This window comes from Sphaerodactylus townsendi, linkage group LG09, assembly GCF_021028975.2.
Source record: "Sphaerodactylus townsendi isolate TG3544 linkage group LG09, MPM_Stown_v2.3, whole genome shotgun sequence".
NCBI classification, from domain to species: Eukaryota; Metazoa; Chordata; class Lepidosauria; order Squamata; family Sphaerodactylidae; genus Sphaerodactylus; species Sphaerodactylus townsendi.
The window spans coordinates 71,503,901-71,521,874 of NC_059433.1; the positions used below are offsets into that span (position 1 = coordinate 71,503,901).

At 47.5% G+C, this 17,974-nt stretch overlaps 1 protein-coding gene across 3 annotated transcripts in view; it reads right to left on the reverse strand.

Moving 5' to 3' along the window:
* EFR3A (EFR3 homolog A) overlaps positions 1–17,974 on the reverse strand; it is an 83,411-nt gene that overhangs the window by 38,639 nt on the left and 26,798 nt on the right. For all 3 annotated transcript variants that reach the window (XM_048507625.1, XM_048507626.1, XM_048507624.1), the window contains exons 5-8: positions 16,503–16,653; positions 10,848–10,969; positions 3,922–4,071; positions 671–805 (exon numbers count right to left, since the gene is read on the reverse strand). In XM_048507625.1, the coding sequence (XP_048363582.1) occupies positions 671–805; positions 3,922–4,071; positions 10,848–10,969; positions 16,503–16,653 (558 nt within the window). The remainder of the gene's footprint in view (positions 1–670; positions 806–3,921; positions 4,072–10,847; positions 10,970–16,502; positions 16,654–17,974) is intronic.

Below are 17,974 nucleotides of genomic sequence, written 5' to 3' on the forward strand. Positions count from 1 at the left end.
ACGCTAAGTTACCGTATGTATGGGACAAGTGAAACAAATTAGGCCTCAGTGTTGATTTTAGGGTATTTATATATTACAATTACACTGGGAATTAAGGTTGAGAGTGTGTATCGAATTTGTTGATCCTTGATGGTAATTTGCTGTATAGAATTTGTCGGTCCCTGACTGTAATTTGCTGGTCTTTGACTGTAATAAAGTGAATTGTATGAGACCCACTGGAGGAAATGGTGGCTTTGGAGGGTGAACTGTATGGCCTCACGTGCCTGCCAAGTTCCTTCCCCTCCCCAAATTCTGCTTTTTGTAGGGTTCACCCTCCAGAAATTTCCCAATTTGGAGTTGGAAATCCTACATTAATTCCCATGCAAGGGGGTCGTCTATTCCACCAAGAATAAAACAAGGGGCGAAGATGTTGGAGTCCCTCAGAAATGCAGGAAGGTTCCTCCTTAGCCTTCAGTACGGCAGCATATTTCTAGGTCCGTGGTGGCGAACCTTTGGCACTCCAGATGTTATGGACTACAATTCCCATCAGCTCCTGCCAGCATGGCCAATTGGGAATTGTAGTCCATAACATCTGGAGTGCCAAAGGTTTGCCACCACGGTTCTAGGTCATCCCCAAATCAAGGCGGCATAGAGAGCAAGGCGCAGACATTTCCCCAGATCTTTTACTCACGCAAACACCGGCCGGACAGCGTGGTTCATGTTGCCATAAGTTGCCCGGCCCAGCAGTTCACGGAAACAGTTCTCGGCCAGCACAGAAGGGTCTTCTTCTTTTTCTCCCCCCAGTGAGGAAGCCAGGCAGGTCCGACTGAAACAAATTAATTAATAATACAAGCAAAGGCTCTCACGCTTCAAGCTGCATCGCAACACTGTAAAGTGAACGCACAGGCAATTATATCAGACAGTGCAAATCTATTCGACCAAAGTGTATACAATAGAAGCACAACTGCACATGGGAAACACATGAGCGGTCCAGATATGCTTAGATTATGTGTTCTTGAATTGCAGGGGTGTCCGGGAGCGGGGGTAGCCCCCACCCCCTCCCGGGACTTGCTCCCCTGCCTGCGGCCGGAGGGCGAATCCCCCGTGATGCAGGGTGCTGCGACGGGAGGGGAGACCCGTCGCAGCATCGACGAGGGACAGGAACGCTCCGAGCCCTGTCGCCGTGTCGGCGGGAGAGCGGAGCGGCACCCCCCCTCTCCCCGGCAGAGGTGACAGGCGGATGCCCCGGCTGCAGAGAGAGGCACGTCGGAGGGGCTGGGCCGGACAAGCGGGTCCAGCTGAGCCCTGTTGGGCTGAGTGCGGGAGGCGGCAGGAAGCGCGGGGATGTGGGGGCGGGGTTTTCAACCCCACGGAGGACGGAGGAGGAGATAAAAGGGAGGAAACATGAGGACGAGGGGGACAAGAAGGAGGGAGTGTGTGGGTGTGTGGGAGGGAGGGAGGGAGAAGAGAAGGACGTAGTGAGACAAGGAGGACGACAGTGGGGAAGACCAAGTGGAGGAGAGGAGAGGACAAAAGGGGTGAAGCTCGGGGAGAGGAGGGGAGACGGTGGACAGTTAGAGGGGGCAGGAACTGAGAGGGAAGGAGAAGCCAGCAGTCCGGAGGCTGACAGGGGGGCTGCCCTACTCTCCCTCCCTAGCTTCCTGCGAACCCTGGGTCAGCTGTGGGCAGCCGGTGCATCCTGTGGCTAAAGCGGCTGTCCCATTTAATCCACTCCCCGGAGAATGGGAGTGAGGGCGGAAGTTCCAGCATCCGGGCAGGGGAAGGTGGGTTGGCAACAGGGGCCCCAACGGAGACCTCGCCCCAGGCGCAGGAAAAGGGGATTGGACTTGATGGGGTCTCTTCCAACTCTACGAATCGATTTGATCAAATCAGGTTTTTTTGCAAGTGAAAAAGGAGGGAATCCCTTTTGACAACTTAAAAATCTACGCTGGGGATCTCAAAGGCCTGACAACGTCAAAATCTAGGCTGTTCTGAACTGCTTTATATGTGTGAAAAATTGCACAGGCAGAAAAAGCAGAGCTCAATGAAAACAAAGGAGAAGAATGAAAAGAGACCTGTTTCTACATTCCCTACACATATGCTGCATAGCTGAGACTAGCTGATATTTAGGGTGTCATTTTGGGACTAACGCCAAGAAACATATTCAATTCACGCAGGCTGGTATAAGCTGCAGAAAGGTTCGTTCTCCCTTAAGAAGGGAGAACTCGGTTCCCCACTCCCTACGGGGGCTGTAGAAACTTTCTCTGAGATATAACTCCGAGGCCATCTGCCAGCGCCATCTGTCGCTTCTGACTCCCACTTTTCAAGAAACGGCTCCTCCCAGCCTCCGTGTGCACAGAGTCACACCAACCAAAAGGAAAACCAGATGAGAAATGCATCGGCGGCCTCCTAAGAAACCAACCGAGCAGCAGCCCCCAAATACTGTTTTCTGGATTTACATCGCGTGAGAACGGGGAGGGCAGTTCACGTGCTGTCGCAATTGCTGCGTGCCTTTTTGCGGGATGAACATTTTTACGATCAAAAGCAAATATTCCAAAGTAACGGTGTCAAGTTCGACACTGTGGATCCTGTCTGTTCTGAAGAGTCTTTCCTCCAGCACTGAAGACTCTCCTTTGGGTGGAAAATGGGATTGTCAACCTCACGGCAGGGGCGGAATGCTCACGGGGGCATGTGAGGTCACGTGTCCCTGGGCACACGCCAGCCGGTCACATGGGGGTGCGGAGAATCACCCTCCACACCGTCCCTTGGTGTGGAGTGATGAAAATGCTTTAGAAGAAGAAGAAGAGTTTGGATTTATATCCCCCCTTTCTCTCCTGCAGGAGACTCAAGGGGGCTGACAATCTCCTTGCCCTTCCCCCCTCACAACAAACACCCTGTGAGGTGGGTGGGGCTGAGAGAGCTCCGAGAAGCTGTGACTAGCCCAAGGTCACCCAGCTGGCGTGTGTGGGAGTGTACAGGCTAATCTGAATTCCCCAGATAAGCCTACACAGCTCAGGCGGCAGAGCTGGGAATCAAACCCGGTTCCTCCAGATTAGATACACGAGCTCTTAACCTGCTACACCACTGCTGCTCCTTTACAGTTTACAACAAACGTTATGGTTCTACCGTTCAAAGCAATCATTTTCTCAAACAGGCCACTCAAGTTAGGTGAATGAAACAGGAGAAATCCTCCGTGTCAAAGCAGCCCGGGTTTGGATTCAGGAATAGCCACCTGAGGTCTCCACTGAGCCTTGATAATCACACAGAACTGAACAGCATCCTGAGTAGGGTTTGGAAATTTCCATAGATTTGAAGGTGGAGGCTATTGAAGGGTGGGGTTTGGGGAGGGGAGGCTCATCGTTGGGATTTAATGCCATAAAGTCCACCCTCTAAACCAGCTCTTATATCCAGGAGGACATACGTCGGCTGTCTAGAGACCAGCAGTAATCCTGGGAGATCTTTGGACCCTGCCTGGAACCTGGCAACTTTATGAGTAACAGTGGGAATAATGTTTTTTTTAATCTCTTTTAATTATTTTATCATTTAGGAATACGTATTAATTGGCAGACAATCTGACTTAAAGTGGTTCCAGTAATAACAGAATATGATCTGTCACGTGAATTACAATGTACGTAACGTTTGCAAGTGATGTAAGATTCTAGTACAGTGGTGGCGAACCTTTGGCACTCCAGATGTTATGGGCTACAATTCCCATCAGCCCTTGCCAGCATGGCCAATTGGCCATGTTGGCAGGGGCTGATGGGAATTGTAGTCCATAACATCTGGAGTGCCAAAGGTTCGCCACCACGGTTCTAGTACATAAATACAGTACGAAATATATACATACACACAATGTTAAAATGAAAAGCGTGCCTCCGTTTTGAGCATGCATGAAAGCCTGGTTTGGGGATGCAGAGTGGGGAATGCTGGCCCCAAAGGTACCTGCTGACATCTTCTGACTTCTTCATGTTGAACAGCATGGAGGGCACAATCTTGTCCATGTGCTGAGGCTCCCATATCGTGGCCTGGAGTTCGTCGTTCACCGTCTTACGGACCACGCCCTGAATGCCCCGGATCCCGGCAATTCGGATCCTAAAAGATCAAAGGAGTTCGAAACAAAGGATGTGACAAAAGAGATCCGGGGTTTTATTCTATCTGTTCATATGCCACCCTTCCTCTCCCATGGCTCTCTGCCCTCCCAGTGACCCTGTGAGGTCAGTTAGGCTAAAAACCAGATGACTAGCTAGCCAAGGATCACCCATTGGGCTTCACAGCAGAGGGGGAATGAACTCAAGCCTCTGAACTTCTTGTCTGACACTCTAACCCCGTGGTGGCGAACCTTCAGCACTCCAGATGTTATGGACTACTATTCCCATCAGCCCCTGCCAGCATGGCCAATTGGCTGGGGCTGATGGGAATTGTAGTCCATAACATCTGGAGTGCTGAAGGTTCGCCACCACTGCTCTAACCACTACACTGTAGCCACTAACCAACAGGGCTGGAGCCCCTACCTCCCTGGAACACCCCGAAACGCCCCTGCACCAGCGCAAACCCAGTGCGACACCGCCCCTCCCCCTCGGCGCTACGCCCGGGTGCCATTTTCTTCCCGTACGGAACTGACTGGACCCGATGGGGAAAAGGGCATCATGGTAACAGCCAGAGCACTAAAAGTTGCTACTATTATAGAGGAGAGGAACCTAAAGCAAGGGTGCTGTTTTCAGTGGCAACTCTGTGTTTCTTGTAAAACACACATCCGCAGGTGTTTAGGGTCAAAAGGACCGAGTGCCGAAATAAGGCGGGAAACTGCTCAGAATATAATCAGCTCCAAAATGTTTATGTTTGTGGTCACCGAGTCATTACTTGTTGGATGTCTTATTTTCCTGTACATGAAAGTCCTCGCTGTGAAAGACAAGCTCGTTCTTTGCTGATTCAGAACCAACAGACATTGAAAAGGACCAAAAATACACTCTGCATGGGAGGGTGAGAAGAATCAATTTAAGAAGAAGAAGAGTTTGGATTTATACCCCCCCCTTTCTCTCCTGCAGGAGACTCAAAGAGGCTGACAATCTCCTTGCCCTTCCCCCCTCACAACAGACACCCTGTGAGGTAGGTGGGGTTGAGAGAGCTCCGAGAAGCTGTGACTAGCCCAAGGTCACCCAGCTGGCGTGTGTAGGAGTGTACAAGCTAATCTGAATTCCTCAGATAAGCCTCCGCAGCTCAGGCGGCAGAGCGGGGAATCAAACCCGGTTCCTCCAGATTAGATACACGAGCTCTTAACCTCCTACGCCACTGCGCTGGGCTACATTAACTGAACTTTTAGGTGGGGGGCGGAAAGGCTCATTATCAGTCAGTAAAGAGAGCTTTCATATCCATGCAGTCTTAAAGAACAGGGGGGACATACATGAACAATGGAGTTGGAACATTCCAAGATAAACCTTCTTGTCAGCATATTAAAAGAAAGAAAGAGGATTTCTGGTGATTTTTCAAAGCACTGACCAGACCCCACAAGTATTCTATTGGAGCTCTTCTTCAGATATCTGATCAAAACCTTAGTTCTGGACCAGCCAGGAGGAGGAAGAGAGGAAACAATGTGGAGAAGAGGGTAGAGCAGTGGTGGCGAACCTTTGGCACTCCAGATGTTATGAACTACAATTCCCATCAGCCCCTGCCGGCATGGCCAATTGGCAGGGGCTGATGGGAATTGTAGTCCATAACATCTGGAGTGCCAAAGGTTCGCCACCACGGGGGTAGAGGGCAGGGGAGTTTGGCCCAGGGGGACATGTGGGGTCAGTGGTCCTGGGCTGCAGCCATTTGATCACATAGGGGGCAGAAAATCACCCGCGTACCTTTCCTCCTCCCCCCCCGGTCCATACACGGACTTCAAGACCTGGTGGGAAAAAACATGGTTTGGTCATGGTGGGGGAGGGTGGCCACCCATGGGGGAGGGAACACTCAAATTTTGCACGGGGAAAGGAGATTGTCAGCCCCTTTGAGTCTCCTGCAGGAGAGAAAGGGGGGATATAAATCCAAACTCTTCTCTTCTCTTCATGTACGTTTTATGTTCAGTGTGTTTTTTAAAGATGGAAATTAATAAAAAGTATTATGTAAAAAAACATACTTCAGTGGTATTTTAGTCATTTTAGTTTGCACACAACAAATACCATCTTCATGTCACCAGAGGGAGCTAAAGACCAGAGAGTGTTGAGTCTATAGTCAGGCAAACCCAAAATTCTGCCTTTTGACATTGATGAGCAGTTGGGGGGAAAATACCCCCAGCGTTCATGCAGAGACCATACCTTTCCCAGAGCTCAAGCTTGCGGCTTTTGTATCACTTACGATGCAGCCCTCCTCCTTGACGTACACAACACACATTTATGGCGAGTTTAAGAGATAGCCCTTGTGCGGTATGCACACAGAGATTGGGAAGAGTTTTAATGGAGCGTGAAACATTCACACCTACAAAAGTAGACCATCAACAGAATTCATTCTATTCTCAGGTGACCCGGAGCAAGGGATAATAAGTCTACAAAGCCCATAAGGAAGGAGAGAATCTGGAGCCAGCCAGCTCCCTGTCTTGGCACACAGAATGTGCTGCATCATCATACTTTCATCAATAAGGCCATTGAAGACATGGAAGAAAGCAACCAGGAATCCCTCTCTTGTGCTTAGAGCCAGCTTTGGCTAACAATTCTTTGTTGGCTGCATCTCAATTATGTAGCCACGCAAAAGAAGACAGGAAGCAGCCAGGTCTCTCAAAATGCCTAGGTGAAGCTTAGCTGAGAACTTCTGAGGGAAGACAGGAAGCAATCAGGAATCGGGATGAGAACTCTTGAGGGAAGACAGGAAATCAGCAGAGGGAAGGCAGGAATTGGGCAGAGAACTTTTGAGGGAAGACAGGAAGCAATCAGGAATCAGGCTGAGAACGCTTGAGGGAAGACAGGAAATCAGCAGAGGGAAGGCAGGAATTGGGCAGAGAACTTTTGAGGGAAGACAGGAAGCAATCAGGAATCAGGCTGAGAACTGTTGAGGGAAGCCAGGAAACCAGCAGAGGGAAGACAGGAATTGGGCAGAGAACTTTTGAGGGAAGACAGGAAGCAATCGGGAATCAGGCTGAGAACTCTTGAGGGAAGACAGGAAGCCAACAGAGGGAAGACAGGAAGCCATCAGCATTGCTCCATCATGCCTAAACCAGATCTGGCCAACAATTCTTTATTCCCAGCATCACAACAACGAGGTGATGAGAAAGAAGACAGGAAGCAGCCAGATCTTTCAGAATGTCCAGCTGCAGCTTCGCTGAGAATTCTTGACCATCCCATTGATGGCACCAGCAGAAGGAAGACAGGAAGCAATCAGGCATTGCTCCATCATTCCTAGGCCAATTTTGGCTAGCAGTTCTTTATCTCCAGCATCTCAACAATGAGACAACCAGAAAGAAGACAGGAAGCAGCCAGATCATGCCAGGAGATGGCTTGCTGTGAATTCTCCTTCTCCAGGATCCCACTGATGGGGCCAGTGGAGGGAAGACAGGAAGCCACCATCATGCCTAGATCTAGCTTTTAGAGCCTCCTTTCAAATTTCTAACGTCCAGATGCTACTCAAAGTTCTCCCAGAAATACAGTTGATCTCCCAGGATAATTGGGTCCAGTTGATCTCCCAACTACAGAGATCAGTTTCCCTGGAGGAAACACAGTTTAGAGGAAAGACTCTGGGAATAACTTTGCCATTGGGGTCCCTCTGCTCCCCAAACTCTACTCTCTCCTGGCTCTGCCCCCCCCCCACCAATTTGCCAGAAATGTCCCAACCTCGAGTTAGCAATCCTCCCCCCCCCATCTGCCAACTGCCCCTGAAGGAGTCAGAGGGATAGCCATGGTCATTCCCCCAAGCAGTATACATATTTAGTTGAACTGTAATAGATCTTATTTTTTCCAATTCCTGAGAACCGCTTCCTGGGGATACGGTAACAAGAATAAACAACCAGCTGCCGCATGCGCCATATTTCTGAAGCGACACCCGACATTCTCGCTGCGGAGATTAAAGCCCCCGAGTAACATCTGACCCGTGCCAGTTTATTTTAGGACAAGGGATTGCTGTTGAGATGAACAGTTATGAAGAGAACACAGGAGGCCAGAACCGGAGACCATTTGCTGGGTAACAAAGAGAGAGAGGGGCAGAATGGCGGACGCCGTGGAGAAGGGGAGACAAAAATCTCAGGTTTCGTCGTGCTTTCTAGAAATTTCCGTGCTGCGGCCTCAGAAATTTCTTCCGGGAGACCATTGTGACTGAACAGAAGTTTTTATCAGAGAACACGGGGATGGATGATTTCCCTTTTTAAGACGGCAGCCGTTTATGTTTATGCCTTCGGCAGGACAACACTTCCCCTCACCCTCCGCCCACCACGTTATCAGCAGGGTGCGGAAAAGAAGAGAGGGAAAAAGGCCCGAGGTGGATGCTTTGGTTTCTTAATTTTCAGAGAAGCTTTTGGACTCAATCTCAGCAGAAGAGAATTGGATACTTGAAATGAAGGGGATCATCAGACTGGAGCCTGCTGGATGTATAAGCCGGCCAGAAGCAGACAAGCAAACCACTCCTCTGTTTTTTTGCATTGGTGTTAATTGTTTTTTTAAAAATTACATGAAAAAGGAGGTTTGGTTGGGCCGAAGTCACAGGCGCAGCAGCCTGTGGTACGAAAGAACAGGTTTCAAGAGAGCAGGACATGAAACATGCTGTTTTGAGATATTTTGTCAGATTTGAGCAATGCGCGTTCGGGTTCACCAAACCCTCTTTCTCTTCTCTGCGTGTCTGTCCCTCAGGTAGCCAAACAATATTCGTCAGTTCTCTGAGAGCCAGCGTGGTGTAGTGGTTAAAAGCAGGTGGATTCTAATCTGGAGAACCGGGTTTGATTCTCCACTCCTCCATCTGAGTGGCGGAGGCTTATCTGGTGAACCAGGTGTGTACTCCTACATTCCTACTGGGTGACCTTGGGTGGGATATAAATTCAAACTCCTCCCTCCCTCCCCCTCCCCCTCCTCCTCCTCTTCCTCCTCCTTCTTCTCTCTGCACTCCTACATTCCTGCTGGGTGACCTTGGGCTACTGACAGTTCTCTGGGAACTCTCTCAGCTCCACCTACCTCACAAGGTTTTTGTTGTGGGGAGAGGAAGGGAAAGGAGGTTGTAAGAAAGGTGGGGTATAGATACAAACTTATCCTCCTCCTTATCCTCCTCCTTATCCTCCTCCTCCTCCTCCTCCTTCTTCTTCTTCTTCTCCTCCTCCTCCTTCTCCTTCTCCTCCTCCTTCTTCTCCTTCTCCTCCTCCTCCTCCTCCTCCTTCTCCTTCTTCTCCTCCTCCTCCTCCTCCTTCTTCTCCTCCTCCTTCTTCTCCTTCTTCTCCTTCTCCTCCTCCTCCTCCTCCTCCTCCTCCTTCTTCTTCTTCTCCTCCTCCTCCTTCTCCTTCTCCTCCTCCTTCTTCTCCTTCTCCTCCTCCTCCTCCTCCTCCTTCTCCTTCTTCTCCTCCTCCTCCTCCTCCTTCTTCTCCTCCTCCTTCTTCTCCTTCTTCTCCTTCTCCTCCTCCTCCTCCTCCTCCTTCTCCTTCTTCTCCTCCTCCTCCTCCTTCTTCTTCTCCTCCTCCTTCTTCTCCTTCTTCAGTAGTAGTACTGGGCCAAAAGCACAACATGACCAGCATACCTCCCTGAACTGTCACAAAATCCCCATGTCTTACATTTTGGGGGTCCTTTCTTATGGCCACTTCAAGCACTTGGAAGTAGTTCTCCTGCAGGCGGTCTCCATCCGGGTCCTCCCTACTCCCACAAGACTTTAAACTTGGCCTAAACAATGTGCGTATCATTCCTATCCGGGCACATTAGTGCAAAAACATGAGGTGAAAGCCAGTTTGTGGACTTCTTTAGAAAACATCACACGTCTAATGAAATCGCCACCAGCTGTGAAGCAACACGGGCAGCAAATACACCAGCAGACAGAATGAGGATTTGGGACGATCTTGACAGGCTGGGCCAAAACTAATGAAATGCATTTCAGCCGAGGTAAATGTGAAGTTGGGTGCTGTGTGGTTTCCGGGCTGTATGGCCGTGTTCTAGCAACATTCTCTCCTGACGTTTCGCCTGCATCTGTGGCTGGCATCTTCAGAGGATCCTCTGAAGATGCCAGCCACAGGTGCAGGCAAAACGTCAGGAGAGAATGTTGCTAGAACACGGCCATACAGCCCGGAAACCACACAGCACCCAAGTGATTCCGGCAGTGAAAGCCTTCGACAATACATTAAATGTGAAGTTCTTCACTTAGAAGAAGAGTTTGGATTTATATCCTACCTTTCTCTCCTGGAAGAAGACTCCAGGTGGCTTACAACTCCTTTCCCTTCCTCTCCCCACAACAGACACCTTGTGAGGTAGGTGGGGCTGAGAGAGTCCTGAGAGAACTGTGACTGGCCCAAGTTCACCCAGCAGGAATGTAGGAGTGCGGAAACCCATCTGGTTTACCAGATAAGCCTCTGCCACTCAGGTGGAGGAGTGGGGAATCAAACCTGGTCCCCCAGTTTAGAATCCACCTGCTCTTAACCACCACACCATGCTGGCTTTAGAAAGGACAAATCAAGTGCATAATTACAGCATGCTGCAAAAAGGACCTAGCAATTGCTGTAGTTTATATCCATAGTATAGTCATCCAACAGTTCTGAAAACATTTTTTGCCCCATCAACCACATGGCATCCTTTTAGGTTTCAGAAGGAGGTAATCTTAAAAAGAAGAATTCAGCAAGCTTCTCAGGATAACACCATTGAAGACCAGGAAGTCCAAAACCAGGACCAGGAAGAAAATATTTTTTAACTGAACATTTATCCCAAATATTTGCTACTTACTCAGTTTGTACTTCAGGATCTTCATGGTAAGAATGGCACATAGCGCTGAATTGAGAAACAAAGAAGTCGTAGCGCCTGTGGTAAGAAGGCGTGTCTTCCTCAATGTTTGCAAATTTCACAAACTAGGGACACACGGGAAGGGAAAGAAGGTGATTAATGTCACATCTGCCACAATTATCTAAAGCAGTCATCCCCATGGCAACTCCTGTGAGCGCCATAGAACCCGATATTGGATTTCCTGGCACTTCAGAAGACCCCAGGTGACATCTGACTGCAAAGAGTGGCCATTGGGAAAGAGCTGCCCATCATAGAATCACACATAGTTTGAGGCCTACCAGCATTTTGCAAACAGGCAACAGTGCCCCATGGCAGCCATTTTGTGAGGGGCCCTGAGTCCTGTGTCAGCCATTTTAAGGCGGCCGCTGCTCCCCCTTCTCAGAATTCTAAGGCTGCTCACAGGGTCAATGAGAGTGGGAGGACCCTGCTGTAAAGAAATGATATTTTGTCTACAGGATCTGTGATTATAAATACAATTTATCTTTTAAAAGTACATGTGGGGGATATTTGGTATGGGGTTGAAACACTGGGGATTTAACTCTTCTGCTCTGTGTGATTTCTCCAAATGATTGATTGATTGATAGATAGATTTATAATCAGACTTATATACCGCCCTTCCCTCCCTGAAGTACTTTAAGCCCTGAAATGGAAAAAAAACAGATGCCCACAAGCATAGGAGAGGCAGCGTTCCACCCCTCTTTTCTTAGTGTCGCAGTCCCCATTGAAGAAGACAAGTTTGGATTTATACCCGGCTTTTCTCAACTATAAGCAATTTCAAAGTGACTTACTAACCCCTTCCTTTCCTCTCTCTACAACGGACACATTGTGAGGTACGTGGGGCTGAGAGAGTTCCGAGAGAACATAAGAACATAAGAACATAAGAACAAGCCAGCTGGATCAGACCAGAGTCCATCTAGTCCAGCTCTCTGCTGTGACTGGCCCAAGGTCACCCAGCAGGGTTCATGTGGGGGAGTGGGGAAACAAATCCAGTTCACCTGATTAGAGTTCACCACTCATGTGGAGGAGTGGGGAATCAAACCCAGATCTCCAGATTAGAGTCCACTGCTTTTCACCACTACACCACACTGCTGAGGCGGCTTTTAAGAACAATTCACACCTGGAATCCCAATTATAGAACCACAGTATCATACCCAGTTGGCACTGTTTCCTCAGCAAAAGAAAAAAGGAACAAACTCAGCCAAAAAGCAGCTGAAAAATAGTAAATAAAAGAAACAAATCTATTCAGTGTGCACTGATGGATGATTAAAAGCTTGCATACTGGTGACCACAGAAGAAGCGCTAAGCGGTCGAAACGTATCTGGTCTTTTATGCTTTCAACTTTGTACCATATGGGTTTTTTAAATCTCAGCAAGACATAGCTCTGCAATTATTTTAATGAGGCCCATTTCTCAGGCCCTCTATTTTTAAAATCATTGATTGGTGCCCACTGAATAAATACATTCCATGTATTTTCTATTATTGTTGTCTTTAGCTCAACCTCTTCGGCTTTTCAAGGGCTTCCTCAGCTTCAAGTAAGCTCTCAGCTTTGCCCCTCTCCTGCCAATGAACGCATCACGGGAAAGCGAAAAGAAAAATATCCACAGTGATTTATGGGTTAGATGCACCCCACCAAAAGCGATTTCGTCCGGTCCCAGGAGCTCAGTGATAATTTCGATAATTTCACGCACGGTTTGACTCCTCAGGAAAAGTGAGGGCGGTCCGTTCCTTTGTTGTATACTGCATGACTCTGCTTCTGCCCCCCCCCCTGCCCCCAGGCCTGTTGGGTTGCAGCGAGAATGGCCAACTGGTAGCCAGCAGGTCAGATCTCCCCTCCTGAGAAAGCAAATTTCTCTGGCCTCAGAGGGCAGGGGACTATCAGATTTAAATAGTGATACAAGCTTGGCCCCACCATTTCACTCGCAAGGTGGTGAGAAATAGATTCCCCCCCCCCCAAGGTTATTTTCTGACAAATAGCCCCCTCCAGCTTTCCAAAGGAAAGGTCAACAATTGCTTATCTCCAGGACTGAGAACGAGAAAGCGCGGCCGAAGAGAATGTTCTCTTTTTAGAACAATGACACAACCGCCCCAAGGCTGAAAAATAACTCCAATTCCATTGGAAACAGCAGGTAATCATGGTTATTTTATAAAGAAATTCAGAGGCAGAAACCTGCGGGAAAGAAAGAGGACTCTCCCTGCCTCTCCAAAAAACTGTATTCCGCTCATGATGGCTTGGGTCCAATTTCTGCTTCCCACTAAGAAAGGAGTCTTCTTCTGATGGGTCTTCCCTATTTGCTAAAGGAAGACATCTCACAAGAAGAGGAAGAAGAAGAAGAAGAAGAAGAAGAAGAAGAAGAAGAAGAAGAGAAAGAAGAAGAAGAAGAGAAGGAGGAGGAGGAGGAAGAGGAAGAGGAAGAGGAAGAGGAAGAGAAATAAGAGGAAGAAGAGGAAGAAGAGGAAGAAGAAGAAGCAGAAGAAGCAGAAGAAGAAGAAGAGGAGGAAGAGGAAGAAGAAGAGAAAGAAGAGGAAGAAGAGGAAGCAGAAGCAGAAGCAGAAGCAGAAGCAGAAGCAGAAGAAGCAGCAGCAGCAGCAGCAGCAGCAGCAGCAGCAGCAGCAGCAGCAGCAGCAGCCGCCGCTTTCCATCTGGCCAGGCCCTGGTTTCCATCTCGGGTCCTACCTATCCCCTCCCTCCACTAGCCTTTAGATCGGGCGCTTTGTTGTTTTAACTGGTATGTAACTGTAATTGTTATTTAAGTTTTTAAAGTTTTTAAAGTTTTAAGTTTTAATGAATTAAGCTGCATTCTTGTATTTGAAATGTTTCGCTGACAGTTGTTTAAAGTGCAGCCATTTTGTGAGCCGCCTCGAGCCCTTCGGGGGGTAAGGCGGCTTATAAATCTCATAATAAATAAAATAAATAAATAAAGAAGAAGAAAAGGAGGAGTTTTGAATTTATACCCCACTTTTCTCTCCTGTAAGGAGACTCAAGGTGGCTTACAAGCTCCTTTCCCTTCCTCTCCCCACAACAGACACCTTGTGAGGTAGGTGGGACTGAAGAACTGTGACTAGCCCAAGGTCACCCAGCAGGAATATAGGAGTGCGGAAACACATCTGGTTCACCAGATAAGCCTGTGTCACTCGGATGGGGAAGTGGGGGATCAAACCCAGTTCTCCAGATTAAAATCAGAGGACTCAGCCCAACTGCCATTTGGAAGGAGTACAGTTGATCGGCCAACCAGATCCCTCTGTTCTGTGATTCAGAAAGTCGTGAAGTTAAATGACTAAAAATGAAAATATGGAATTCGATGCCTTGGCCACAAGCATAGATGGCTTCCAATGAGGATTAGACAGGTTCATGGAGGATAGGTCTTTCAGGGGCTAGCAGCGATGGTGACCAAAGGAATCTTCCACGTTCAAAGCAGCACATCTCTGAATACTAGGACTAGCAGGTAACAACAGGAAAAGGCATCAGCTTCTATGTCCTGGTGTTTGCCCTCTAGAACAGAGGTCTTCAAACTATGGCCCTCCAGATGTTCAGGAACTACAATTCCCATCAGCCTCTGCCAGCATGGCCAAGTAGCAGGGCTGATGGGAATTGTAGTTCCTGAACATCTGGAGAGCCATAGTTTGAAGACCTCTGCTCTAGAATAAGTGGTTGGCCTCAGGGTGAGAAAGGATGCTTGCCTACATGGACCACTGGTCTGATCCAGCAGGGTTCTTCTTAAATCCTTCTTGAAATTGACCTGCCGTCAATATTCTGAAGGCAATTCTGCCTTTGAAGACGAAACTTATCTCCACCCGAATTTCGTCACACGCTTTTTTGGGCAATCAAATCACAGCTGATTTATTCTATGTAGGGTTTTAAGGGCAAGAAAAGTGCTGAGATGGCTTCCCGTTGTTTGCCTCCACATCATAATCCGGTATTCCTTGGAGGCCTCACATCCAAATATGAGCTGGGGTCAAGGCAGAGAAGGTAGGACTGGCCCAAGGTAACACAGCAAGCCTTCCATGGTGTGAGTAACTCTTTATATTACCTGTTGGTTTCTTGTAAAGTATGCCAAATGTTGGCTATTAGACTTATCAAACTATTATATCTTCATAACACATATATATCTCCACTTTAAATCCAATTCATGAAACAATTTATTACAAGACAACCTTCTCTCAAGTCCATAATCATGTATTTGTTAAATCAACAATGTCCATAGTCTTGTAAATATTATTGCGTCAATTTTCTCATCATTTTCAGTTGTATATATTTCAATCCACTCCATTGTGTGGGAAGTACAACGGAGCGGACTGAAATATATACAACTGAAAATGATGAGAAATTTTAACTATACTCTTAATTGGGACAGTATTCCCATAAGTACAATTCAAGCCCACCAATTCAGGATTTTTCATTAGGTATTGTTATGAACTTGTATCCACAGCTGGCCAGCGGGTGACATTGACATAATAATATATGTTACAAGACTATGGACATTGTTGATTTAAACTTAAAATACATGATTATGGACTTGAGAGAAGGTTGTCTTGTAATAAATTGTTGCATGAATTGGATTTAAAGTGGAGATATATATGTGTTATGGAGATATAATAGTTTTGATAAAGTCTATCAATAGCAACATTATTAACTACTTTACTAAAGAAAACTAACAGGTAACATAAATTAGCTTGGGCCAGCTTCATATTACTTACATAGCTTGTGTTTGCTTTGTGAATCTTATATTGTTTTGGACGTAGCGCATTAATTTCATAGATTGTGAGTAACTTTTGCAGCACACTGGCTCCATCACACAGACCCCTTCAAAACATATCATTGACTATTAAGTTTCCACCAAACATGTTCTCCGCAACAGGCAAAAAATATTCTGCTCCACAGAAACATGATGGTTTGGTTAGTTGAAGTGCAGCAGCTAAGAAAATATAGTCTCACATGAACATGAGAATTATAATTCTTCTTTTATGCACTGCCTTTGTCAAAACCATGATTTTGTGCATTATAAGACATGGTAATTTGAAACAAGGGTATTTATGCCAAAATGCATACCAAACTGAGGAGGGAGAGGGTTAGGGAATCTCTTACAAAATCCTTAATCTATATATCTGATTGGGGTGCTGTGTGGTTTCTGGGCTGAATGGCCATGTTCTAGCAGCATTCTCTCCTGACGTATTGCCTGCATCTATGGCTGGCATCTTCAGAGGATGCCAATCGCAGATGCAGGTGAAACATCAGGAGAGAATGCTGCCAGAACACGGCCATACAGCCCAGAAACCACACAGCACCCCAGTGATTCCGGCCATGAAAGCCTTCGACAATATATCTCCGATTGCCACATGTGCCCCCTATCAGTGGGATCCTTTAGGTCTGGAGCAAAAACTACCTCTGGAGAAATGCTGTAACAATGCACAAGCTAACTATTCCATTAATGAGTTTAAAGCAAGATTGCTGTAAGCGTGCAGTGATGAAAGCCCTAGTAATTTTCTTTCCAAAGGACACTTCAAGATTAAACGCCACCCTCTTGCGAACTAAGAGTCCTTACTGGAGACTTCAGCCTTCGTCAGTTTCAACTGGAGTTTAATTAAAGCGTGTTTGCTTACCGAATTGGTTCCCAGGACTTGCAGCTTCGGCTCCCCAGACTCCAGCAGCTTGGCCACCATGTGAAGGAAGCTTTCGACAAATGGTTTGATGCTCTGAGAATGGCAAGCCATCAAAAGCTGGTCCAGTGCCTCCGTGGCGATTAAAACATGCCTGAGCCAATGGACAAGCAAAAGCAGAGAAGTCACTGTCATATCCTCACCTAGAAAGCCAGACACACATGAATACACGAAGATGCTTTTTTCGGGCATAGGTCACTGATCCCTCAAGGTTAGCCTTGTCTGCTCTCCAGGGTCTTCTCATAATCTCGTACTTAAGAAGAAGAAGAGTTTGGATTTATATCCCCCCTTTCTCTCCTGTAGGAGACTCAAAGGGGCTGACAATCTCCTTGCCCTTCCCCCCTCACAACAAACACCCTGTGAGGTGGGTGGGGCTGAGAGAGCTCTGAGAAGCTGTGACTAGCCCAAGGTCACCCAGCTGGCGTGTGTGGGAGTGCACAGGCTAATCTGAATTCCCCAGATAAGCCTCCACAGCTCAGGCAGCAGAGCGGGGAATCAAACCCGGTTCCTCCAGATTAGATATACGAGCTCTTAACCTCCTATGCCACTGCTGCTCCTCGTACTTAAGAAGAAGAAGAGTTTGAATTTATACCCCACTTTTCTCTCCTGTAGAGACTCAAGGTGGCTTACAAGCTCCTCTCCCTTCCTCTCCCCACAACAGACACCTTGTGAGGTAGGTGGGGCTGAGAGAGTTCAGAGAGAACTGTGACTAGCCCAAGGTCACCCGGCAGGAATGTAAGAGTGCGGAAACAGAACTAGTTCAGCAGATAAGCTTCTGCTGCTCAGGTGGAGGAGTGGGGAATAAACCCGGTTCTACAGATTAGAATCCACCTGTTCTTCGCCGCTACACCACACTGGCTCTCAGCGTGGTGTCGTGGTCCTTTCAGCTGGAGAAGCCATGCATCGAACCTGGGACCTTCTGCGTGCCAAGTGGATGCTCTGTCACTGAACCTCCCCTGCAGACCTTGATCAAGTGGCCCAATCTGGACCCTTATGCAGGCAAGGTAACTAATGAGCAGGTGGCAGATGTGAAGGGGCAAGCAATCCGGGAAGCAAACAATTCTTCTGATCCTGAAGGGCCAGCCCATCTCCTCCAAGAGCTCAACCAGAACTCATACATACATACATAAAACCTTTATTAGGCATAATACCAATATAACAACCAGCATTATCCAGACAGATGTTTCATACATAAAAACCATCACAGGTATTATTCCAAAGTTCCTAAAAGGAACCTAGCTACAGAATTTAAAATCACAGAAGAAGAGTTGTTTAGTAGGAATGCAACCTTCCCAGCAACACAGTATTCCTTAAACTTAGAAGGAAGAAGAGTCAAACGCCTGGTCCTAGCTTCCTCGTATTTGAGGGCAGTTAAGCATTATATTTTCCATGGATTGCACCACTATAGTACAATG